This window comes from Delphinapterus leucas, chromosome 20 (assembly GCF_059928025.1).
Source record: "Delphinapterus leucas isolate spDelLeu-1000000601 "Yukka" chromosome 20, BTC_Dleu_Yukka2, whole genome shotgun sequence".
Lineage (NCBI taxonomy): Eukaryota > Metazoa > Chordata > Mammalia > Artiodactyla > Monodontidae > Delphinapterus > Delphinapterus leucas.
Window position 1 is genome coordinate 16355942 of NC_143148.1, and position 10546 is coordinate 16366487.

Consider the following 10546-nt stretch of genomic DNA (forward strand, 5'->3'; position numbering starts at 1 on the left):
AGAATAACATCCCCTCGGCATGGCTCAGCACCGTTTGCCTCTGGTTCCCTGTCCAATGTCAACCTGGACCTGCTGGGAAAGGCTCCCGAGGAACACCGCTGCTACCCGTCCCTGGAACCCGAGATCTTCAGAAGGTTGAAACTTTAACGACTTTTGGTCTAAATTCAAAACCCCAAGCCAGCTTAACCGACGACAACTACCCAATCGCTATCACGTCACCTTGTTTTATTTTCTTCACAGACCTTGTCATGTTCTCGAAATGATCTTGTTTCCTAATTTTTTGTTAGGTTGTAATCTGTCTCTCTTTAACTGGAACGCAAGCTTCACAGGACACGTACCCTGTCCATCTCGAATCCTCAGCACCAGGAGTCAAAATGGCTGTTTAATAAATATTTGGGTTAGAGGATGGAAGGAGAGATCAGAATTAAGTGGGCTCAATCCAAGAGGTCTTCCTGGGAGAAGTTTAAGCAAAGCGTGCACAGGGCAGAGGGTGGGCGGTGAAGGAAGAAACCAGACCTGCTGGGCAGCGTGATTGCTTTCTTGGGTGTGACCCTAACCCTGGCAGAGGGAGGACAGGACGGGACAGGGATGCCCTGGGCTCTGCCCCCCAGTAGCCCACACCCCAGCCCCCTTTCTCTCCAATGATTCTAGGCTTTTCACCTAGATATTCACCAAGACCCTGAGGCCCCAGTGTGCATCCCTTCAAATCCCCCATTCCCTCCCTGAACCCAGGAGGCTGGCTCCCAGCCCCTAGGTGTGTCTGTAATGTAGCAATCAAGGCTGGGCCTGGCCTCCTACCCACACTCAAGTTCTGGCAGATTTGGGGTGGGGTGGGCGAAGGCCTGTGGGAAAACAGGGGTTTATTGGTATTCTCGGAGTGGGAACTAGATCGAGCAGACTTGGAGCTGGGGTGATGCAGAGCCAGGCTCTGTGCCTCTGTCCGACTCCACTAACCCTCTGTGATGCAGCCGACGCTGAATCCCAGGTAGATTCTCCTGCCACCCATTACTCCAACCGCTGGGACCCTCTGCCAGTGAGCATCCCCCTACCCTCTCTTCCCCAGCCTGCCCAACCATTGGACACTGCGCACTCGGGGAACACAAACTCACTGAGGCAGTTTAGGTGGGGGAAGGGGAGGGAACTGGGAGAGAGACACCAGACTCTAGATTAGCATTTACAGCATAAATCATGTAAAGCCAAAATTACCCTTGAAAATGCCAAATGGAGATCGATCATAAGTCTAGCACAGCCAGTTTTTTTCCTCCAGAAAAAGAACAGAATTCCTTTGGTTGTGCACATGAAGTAGTAGGCTTGTATTTAGAGGCATTATATAAAAGAACCCATCTTTAAACACTAAAACTTCAAACACTAGAGCTAGAAGACTGTCTTTTAAACACACACTTGCTGTGACAAGATGCTCATACTATAAGAGGCATCTGGAATCTGAGGCAATCACAGGTTCACCCTGAGACGTATGCTCATTGAGTACCATCAATCTCTCAGTTCTCGGTTTTCATTTGGCAAGAGCATAGTTTAACCCACTGAAACTAATGCATGTCTGCTCAGAGCTGCCACCTATGGCTGTGCAGGCTGCACACCACAAAATGACATCCGGTCGAGAGGACAAAAGGGGGCTACCTGCAGCCTTGCCCCCCGACTCTCAGGGCATGGTCTAATTCATACAGGGCGTTAGGTGGGCTGGCCGAGGCCCTTGGTAGGACACAGTACAGCAAAGGGGCAAGACAGGGGCAGCCTCTGGAACTCTGGGGTTCTAACACTGGCCTTGCCACAACCTGGCTGTGTGACCTAGGGTGAGTTATTTAACCTCTATGTGCTGTGGTTCCCCTGCCTGCAGAATGTGGATAACTGTTAATACCTGTCTCACAGAAGCACTGTGATATTTCAGTGAGATCATGCATTTAGAATACCTAGCACAAGGCCTGCCCCAGAGTACGACATCAATAAATTGGCTAACATTATTATTAGCAGCATTAGCGTGAGGAGGAAAAAGGGAAACAGGGAAATGAATTTGTTGGAAAAGAAAGCTGAAGCCCAGCGGATGACGGTGTTGGGCTCCTCTGTTGCTCTGGAGTTACCCAGGCTGAAGTGCTCCTCCACTAGCAGGTCTGACTGGACTTCATCACTGAATATCAGCTCTCCTTTGTTGACCCTTCATTCTGCTCATTCTTCATTCAACTTCGTTCACAGTTGACGCTATGATGACAGAGGCAGTTAACGGCGGTTAATGAGTTCTTTCAGTCCCTGTTAATGAATTGGTGAGAATTCATTACACATAAAAACTTGTGTCCTCCAGAAAAACCTTTTGGGGAGGCGCTCCACCCATCTGTCATTTTCTCACTCGTCCCCTCTAGGAACACCAGCCTTGCATGACATGGTCATCTGTGCTTAGCGAGTTTTCCTCAAGCACCGCCTCCTCAGGTAGCTCTGCGAAAGGGGAGGTGCCATTAGAAAAACGGAGGAGGCTTCCGGAGGCTCAAGAGGGGTGGGATGTCGGGGACTGGAGAGTAGGGGCAGGAGGAGAATCGAACTGAAGTGCCAGGTTCTGGGGTTCATGAAGACTGTTGGTGGATAAGATCCAGCCCGCTACACCTCCAGGCCTGTTATCTCTGTGTATTGCATCAGGACGGGGTAAAGAGCCCACGCTGAAATGAGGTGTTGCTTTGTCCTGGCAGCACCCGTCTATGTTCCAGCACCTCCCTATTACACCAGGAACCGGTTGGGCCACCTGAGCCTCAGTTGTGGAGAACGCTACTCGATTAGGATGTTCTGTCACTTTGAGGTGATACAACTGTCAAGCTGGGGGAGTCAGGTGGGGAGCAGAATAAGCTCAACGAAATGGTGTGGGTGCTCAAAGTTCAGGACCTAGAGCCCAACTGGGTAGCTCTAAGACCTATTTTTGCTTTTTTGTGTTTCTCTATTCTTTTTTTTTCTTTTTTTAAATTTTTGGCTGCGTTGGGTCTTCATTGATGCATAGGCTTTCTCTAGTTGCGGCACGTGGGCTCAGCAGTTGTGGTTTGGGGGCTCTAGAGCTCAGGCTCAGTAGTTGCGAGGCACGGGCTTAGTTGCTCTGCGGCATGTGGGATCTTCCCTGACCAGGGATCGAACCCGTGTCCCTTGCGTTGGCAGGCGGATTCTTAACCACTGCACCACCAGGGAAGTCCCCGTGTTTCTCTATTCTTTGTCTTCTTAGCTCAAGACAGTTACCTCTCTGAAGACCCAAGAGTATAAGATGGGCAGCTGGATAATGGGTCCGGCCCCAAAGGAAGAAAACGCACAACTTGGTGGAAGGATGCTTGAATTCTAAGATATCCAACCTAGCGTATGTTGAATCCACCTCCACTGCGTAAGGGCATGGTGCTAGGGCATGGTGATGCATAGGTGATTAAGACATAGTTCCTGACCTCAAGAACTTGCTATTCTAAGAGGGAAGAACGCAAGTTACTCTAGGTACAATGCCAGAGAGATACAAATGAATCGCTACGGCAATTACGAGAAGGGAGAAGTTTGGGAAGGGGGATGACAGATGATAGGAGACATCCGGGAAGCTTAATCCAGGATGGATGTTGGGTTCTGAGAACAAGAGATGAGAGAAGGGCATTTTAGGCATGAGGGGTAGCATGGGCAGCTGCTTGGAGGAGGAAAAAGAAGGATATCTTTGGTAAGGAGTCCAGTTTGGCCAGAATGTGAAGTATGTGCAAAGGGAATGAAAGAAGGAAAAGTTAGAAGGGTGGGTTGAGGTCAGAGTATGGAAGGCCTTCAATGCCAGTATAGGGAGTTTAGACAGAACTGGATAGGGTGGGGAAAAGCCTGAATTATAAGAGAGGAACGAAGAGATATAAGGCAAAGTGACAAAGACAAAAGGAGAGGTTGCTTGGGTGCCATGGCCAGTCTCTGGGAGGGACAGGTCCAACCTGTCTCCATCTCAGCTCCATTTGCCTGAAGAACCCCATTGCCAGCCTACCTTCCAAGTGCCCAGGGCAGAATGTGAATTGAGAAATCCAAGGTAAGTGGGAAACAGTCCACACCTCCCCTTCCCAGAGCCCCAGGGGTGGGCGACAGGATCTGGGGGTGAGTCAGTAGGGTGGGGACCCCAGTTCTGTTCAGATCTGCCTCCCTGGGAATATAAAGGGCAAGCCTTGCCTTGCCTCAGAACACCCCAAACTTGACACCATGAAGATCCCAGTTCTTGCTGCTGTGGTTCTTCTCTCTCTCCTGGCGTTCCACTCTGCTCAGGGGGCTGCCCTGGGCAGCTCTGAGGTGAGCACGTCACCTGGGTTCTCCTTCTCTTATACCTGTTAGCTGACTCAATCGGTCACTGGATAAGTGGCTCTTATCTTTGGCTATTACCAGGGGCTGAATGAGAAGCTGGGGCTCTGAGGAAGGGAAGAAAGGAGGAAGGAAGGAGACAAAGCTTTCCTGGGAAGGGGCAGAGAGGCTTATATTTCTGGAAAGGATGGTAAAGTGTGGGGTAGAGGCTGGACATCCTGAGAGGAGACAGGGGCTGAAGTTGGTCGTCTGGGTTCAGCCCCACATCTGTTTTGTTTGTATCCCTGGGAATGGCTCTCAGGTGGCTAGAAGCGCCCTGCTACCTCTGGAGCTTAGGCCATACCAAGAATCCTTAGGAGCCAGTCTCCAGCCAGGAAAAATCCTGAGGTCCCTCTCTCCCCACCTTATCGCACTGTGAGGGGGATGGGGGAATGCGCATGTTGGATTTGCAAGTCTACGATAGGGGTCACAGACTCCACTGCTTAGGATCCCAGCAAGTGGTGTCGGTGCGCAAGAGGGCTGGTGGGGCCTCAGGGGAGGTGGAATGAATTTGCCCAACCTGGAAGGGGATAGTCTCTATGCCATCTGACTGCTGCTAAGTGGGAAAATGTACCCAGTGTGGCCAGAGTTTAAAAATTTTCAAGAGAACCTGGAAATCGGATTTATGAATTCTTACTAATTAAAAACCTTTAATTCAAATTAAAAAACAAACAAACCAAATTGTGATGAGATCTAAACATTTGGGTCTAGGCTGTAGGCTACCTGTTTGTGACCTCTGTTGTGGGAAGGAAGAAATGAGGGGTAATGAGGCTGGGCAGCTAAGGTCGGGATGGCAACAGATTGGAGGCACTGAAGTCCGGGGGTGGGAGGTGGGCTTCCCAGCTGGAGCAGGGAGACGGAGACTCAGCCTTTGGTGGCAATTCAAGTCACAAAGCAAACCAACCTCCAGAAGTAAAGGCAGACAGGGCACCTCAGAAACTTGGCCCCCACCTGCCTTCCAATCTCCCACACCCAGCTCCGTGGGCTGAGCGTGGGTGTCTCGGGAACACCCTGAGTCCACAGCAGAACCGCACTAGCTCGTTTTTCTTGGGAGGAATCCTCTTTCTCCGCCCTCTCTTCCTGCTGCCGACGGTGGATGCGGGCCTGGGCTCCGACTTCTCTGTGTCCCCCGTGCCACTCTCCCATCCCTTCTCGACATGTGCACATCTGTCAGTCATCCGCCACACTGGGACAGAGTGGGTTAACGGAGGCCCCGTGGTGGAGAATGGGACTGGCCTGTGGAGGGAAGCAGAGCTGGCAGAGAGGGTTTGGGGAAGGGGATTTGCCATCGTGTGATCGATCATTTGTCTCCTTTCTCCCCTTCGCTTTCCAGGAAGGAAGCCCCGTTGGTAATAATGTGGCAGGAATCAAGGAGGTAAACCACCTGTTTTCCCACCATCTGACTACGAGTTCGTCCCCCATCTGTTCATGTTCCTAAATAACTTTCTGAACACCCTGCATCTTTGCCTAGACCGCTTATGCCCAGTTTCCAAACATTGAAAAGTCGCGACCTGTAAGTTTAATTCTTTAATTCGGCCCCCATAAATATCCAAATCCTAAAGGAGATTGATGCCTGGGTAGAGAGCTTGCAGAGCTGTCATGGTCCTTCACCTTTCCCAGAGGGCTAGGGGCTAAGCTCTGTCCTTCCCTGGAACTGATTCTCTTCTGGTCTCTTTCTCTCTCTGCAAAGGTTCTTAAGGCTAATGAATTCCTGAACTGGAAGGCCCTCTTCGAGGTAAGCAATTGGGCGCCCTTTTTCTCCTGACGGTTGGTCCGGGTAGAGGCAACGCATTCTAGTCTAGCCCTTTTGGTTCTTTCCTGGGCTCTAGGAGGGAGTAACTGTCCCACTTAGATGCTGCCCAACTGAAGAAAACTTCCTGGGGAGGCTGTCGTGGCCAGACCTTATTTTCCTAACGTGGCCCACAAAGACAATCTCTGAAAAGGAAGAACCTAATCAGTCAAGAGTTTACTCGAATTCCCTCATCCTCCAGGAAGACACTGAGGTTCTAAGTTGGGTGACTTACCCAAGCTTAGAAGGCTAAGTCAGTGGTAGCGCTGGAAATAGAGCCTGTAGTGCGTGACCCGCACATACTCGCTACATGCCCTCTTGCAAATGTCTTAACTTCTCTGAGCCATGGTTTCCTCATCTGTGATGTGGAGACAATGACAGTACCAACATCAAAAGACTGCTGTGGGGCTTCCCTGGTGGCGCAGTGGTTGGGAGTCCGCCTGCCGATGCAGGGGACACGGATTTGCGCCCCGGTCTGGGAAGATCCCACATGCCGCGGAGCGGCTGGGTCCGTGAGCCATGGCCGCTGAGCCTGCGCGTCCGGAGCCTGTGCTCCGCAACAGGAGAGGCCACAACAGTGAGAGGCCCGCGTACCGCAAAAAAAAAAAAAAAAAAAAGACTGCTGTGAAGACCAAATGAAATCATGCCCGTAAAGCAGTCAGTATAAGGCAGGCACAGAAGAAGTGCTCAGGAAATATTAATGCTTACTGTAATTATAAAACAATGACACCGTCACCGCTAGAGAGAGCTCTTCAGCAAGCGCTTACTGATCCATGCTCACCTGACCTGTAACACATCACTCTCATTCTCTTTTTCTCTTTTAGTCTGTCAAAAGGAGACTTCCTTTCTTCAACTGGGATGCTTTTCCTAAGGTAAGAGGCAGTGGGCATTAGGAGAGAAAGGAGGCTGGGGGTGAGGGAAAAAGCAGAGGATCTCAGTGGGAGAGTGGGGAAAGTGAAAGGAGGATAAACCTTCTTCTGATCAAAGCTAAGTAAATCACACAGAGAAAGACAAATATCATATGGTATCACTTACATGTGGGATCTAAAAAGAGGCTACAAGTGAACTTACCTACAAAACAGAAATAGAGTCACAGATGTAGAAAATAAACTTATGGTTACCTGGGGCGGGGGTAAAGGTGCGGAGGGATAAATTGGGAGATTGGGATTGACATATACATACACACTACTATATATAAAATAGATAACTAATACAGACCTACTGTACAGCACAGGGAACTCTACTCGATACTCTGTAATGGCCTATATGGGAAAAGAACCTAAAAAAGAGTGGGTATATGTATATGTATAACAGATTCACTTTGCTGTACACCTGAAACTAACAACATTGTAAATCAACTATACTCCAATAAAGATTAAGAAAAACAAAGCTAAGGGAAATCGCAACTACTATAACTCAGAGGAGAACAGGAACTTAGACTGGGGCAGAGATTCCTTTCCACCAGGGCCCCACCCTATCCTGGGCTTTCTTAGGACTCCGGCTCCCCGGCCCCAAGGGTCTCCAAACTGACCGTACCCTCTCTCCCCACAGCTGAGAGGACTGACGGGTGCAGCTGCCGATGCCCAATGACCAGCCCCTTCGAGACTCAGCACTGCCGATACCACTGAAAGAGGGGGCCAGTGTGGGATCTGATCACCATCCTATCTATGATCACTCTTTCCTGCCTCAGTAACTCCAATAAAATGTTTTCCAAACAAACGGCTCCTGTATCTGCGTCTCTGTCCTTATCCTACTGGGCTCTAGAAAGGAATTAAGATGGAGTGGGCTCCAAGGCTGATAGGCAGAAATCTTGACTTCTGAGAGGGTAGTAAGTAGTGAGACAGGAGAAAGTGGGAAGGGCAGGTATATCAAGCCGGCAAGAGACCCCTTGTGTCTTAGCACCTTAGTACTAGTTGATATCCTTGAGAAGCATGAAGCTGTGAGTGGTTTGGTAACATCCCCAAGGAAGCAATCCTGCCCCCCCACCCCGAACTCCTGGCACCCTCCTGACCTGCCTTCTGGGAACCTGACTCCTTTGATGGTGGCAATTTGGCATAACAGAGCTATCTGGAATCCAAGGCTCAGGACCCAGCTTAAATCATAAGAGCTCATCTGAAATCCTGTTTTTACAATTAAGTAGGTTATAAATAAAGAAAACTGGTGGTGTGACCCTGGGCCTTTCTAAGCCTCCTTTCTTTATCTGTGAAATGAGTGTGGAAATAAACAAGAATGATAATAACTACCTTGAAGTTTTGTTATGAAAGTCAAATGAGATAAGCTATATAAAGCCCTTTGCACAGGGCCAGGCATAGAGCAGGTACTCAACAATTGCTTGTTTTCTCCACTAACCGCTCCCCTCCCCCAGAGCTACCACTCATTATTCACTCACTCACTCACTCACCAATCCATCCATCCATCCATCCATCCATCCATCCATCCATCCATCCATTTACTGAAAAGGTCTAGAAATGTGGAATGGATTCAGTTTCAGTTCCTGCAGGCGTACTCTGTATGGAATCTGTGTGCCTGCTCTGTGTACTTAAAATGTTGAATTAGTTGGGATTATTTCTGGTTTCTCTTGAAAACTGGGAAAATGAGAAAACAAGGGACCCGCGATTGGCTTAAATCCAAGTATAGCTGCCCTCTTTACATAGGACGTGGTCTCCAGATCAGCAAAGTTCCACTTGTCAAGTTTCATTTATTTAATTGTCTTTTGGCTCTTACAAGCAACTGAATTTGCAAATTATGGCCTGTAGCTTACTTGAAGAGGTAGACTACACAGGGAAATTAAACTTGTGTAGGGGGAGGAAAAACTTCCTTCTACCCTCTTAAATTCTGCAGCTGGCCTAATAATTAAACTGACATGAGACAGATTAACAGGAGAAAAGCATACAAATTTAATTTTTTTCTTTTTTTTTACATATACACAGGTGTCTTCACAGAAGGAAAATGAAGACCCAAAGAAGTTGTTAGGCCCAAAAGCCTGTAAGGTACATACCTTTTTACAAAAAGAATGATAAATTGTGGGGATGTGACAAAGCAAAGGTCCTTGGACTAGGGGCAGTAAATCGTGGCTCAGTGACTAGGAAGTATGTGAGGGAAACTAATGAAAGATAAGGGTTATTTTAGTAAGTTTGCTTATACAGACCGGAGTCAACTCCCAGTCTCTGATGATAAGAATGTCCTTCTCTTCCTGGTACAGGGAGGGCACCTTTCTCAAGGAAAAATTTACATCCTGCTCTTAGATAGAAAGGGGGAGAGCCCTTCCTGTATCTGCTGTTTCACAAGTGTCTTCAGCTCAAAATGATCAGTAATCAATAATTAAAGAAGAATATTTTGGGGTGGCATGTTCTGAATCCCTTCACTTGGTTCCAGCTTTCAAGGAGCTTAAAGTTTAGATGAATGCCATGTAAATGTTGTTTATACCCGTCCTTCTAGTTAACTTACAACAAGAGACACACGTACACTAATGAGAAGTAACTTATAAATGAGCTCATTAACAGAAAAGAAAAAAATGGAAAGTGGTCAAATGTCACAATCAATTAAACTATTTTGCAAAGACTGAGTGCTCATAAACTGGGTGATAGGAAATGGAGTAGAGGAAGAAGGAGGGGAAGTCCTTAAGCTACATTTATTGAGTGGCTAGGTTTTAGGGGAGGACACAAGTCATCACAGAGAAGGCAAGAGTACCTTTGAGATAAAGCAGTTCTCAAAGTGTAGTCCTGGCATCAGCAGCAACAGAACCACTGGAGAATTTCCGAGAAGCACAAATTCTTGGGCCCTACCCCAGATCTACTAAATCAGAAACTGGGCACGGGACCCAGCAATCCATGTCTTAACAAGCTCTCTAGGTGAGGCTAACGGCTTGAGAACCACCAAGAAAGGAAAGCAAGAGAATGATTAATGCAAAATTCAGGATAGTGGTTACCTCGTAGGTGGAGAGACCATCATGTGACAGGGAAGGGGCACAGGGAGGTGGATGGAAGTGACAGAAGGCTTCTATTATTAATGTTTTAATTTTTTCCTTAAACATATCAGAGGGGAGGAAAAAATATCTTTTCCTTCTACCCTTCGAGGTTCTTGGCTGGGTCTCTGTGACGAAAGACAGGTTAACAGGAGAAAAGCATACAAATTTATCTAGTATAATTTTTACGTGACATGGGAGCAATCGTAAGTAAGTGAAGACCCGAAGAAGCAGTCAAACCTGTATGTTTTTGTGCTAGTTTTTTTTTTTTTTTTCCGGTACTCGGGCCTCTCACCGCTGTGGCCTCTCCCGTTGCGGAGCACAGGCTCCGGACGCGTGGGCCCAGCCGCTCCGCGGCACGCGGGATCCCCCCCGGACCGGGACACAAACCCACGCCCTCTGAATCGGCAGGCGGACTCCCAACCACTGCGCCACCAGGGAAGCCCTTGTGCTAGGTTTGATGGAGA

General features: G+C 48.4%; 1 protein-coding gene across 1 annotated transcript; it reads left to right on the forward strand.

Moving 5' to 3' along the window:
• Positions 1–4159: 4159 nt before the first annotated feature.
• Positions 4160–7834, forward strand: KRTDAP (keratinocyte differentiation associated protein). Its single transcript, XM_030761393.2, has 5 exons — positions 4160–4278; positions 5660–5701; positions 6017–6061; positions 6940–6987; positions 7667–7834. Exons 1-5 carry the CDS (start codon positions 4192–4194, stop codon positions 7703–7705), a joined length of 261 nt encoding a protein of 86 aa, XP_030617253.1. The 5' UTR covers positions 4160–4191; the 3' UTR covers positions 7706–7834.
• The last annotated feature ends 2712 nt before the right edge of the window (positions 7835–10546 follow it).

Excerpts from the sequence above, each read along its gene's own strand:
- KRTDAP (XM_030761393.2), top strand. The coding sequence starts at position 4,192 with ATGAAGATCCCAGTTCTTGCTGCTGTGGTTCTTCTCTCTCTCCTGGCG. Across the intron at positions 5,702-6,016 it reads ATGTGGCAGGAATCAAGGAG|GTTCTTAAGGCTAATGAATT; the intron begins GTAAACCACCTG and ends CTCTCTGCAAAG. Across the intron at positions 6,988-7,666 it reads ACTGGGATGCTTTTCCTAAG|CTGAGAGGACTGACGGGTGC; the intron begins GTAAGAGGCAGT and ends CTCTCCCCACAG.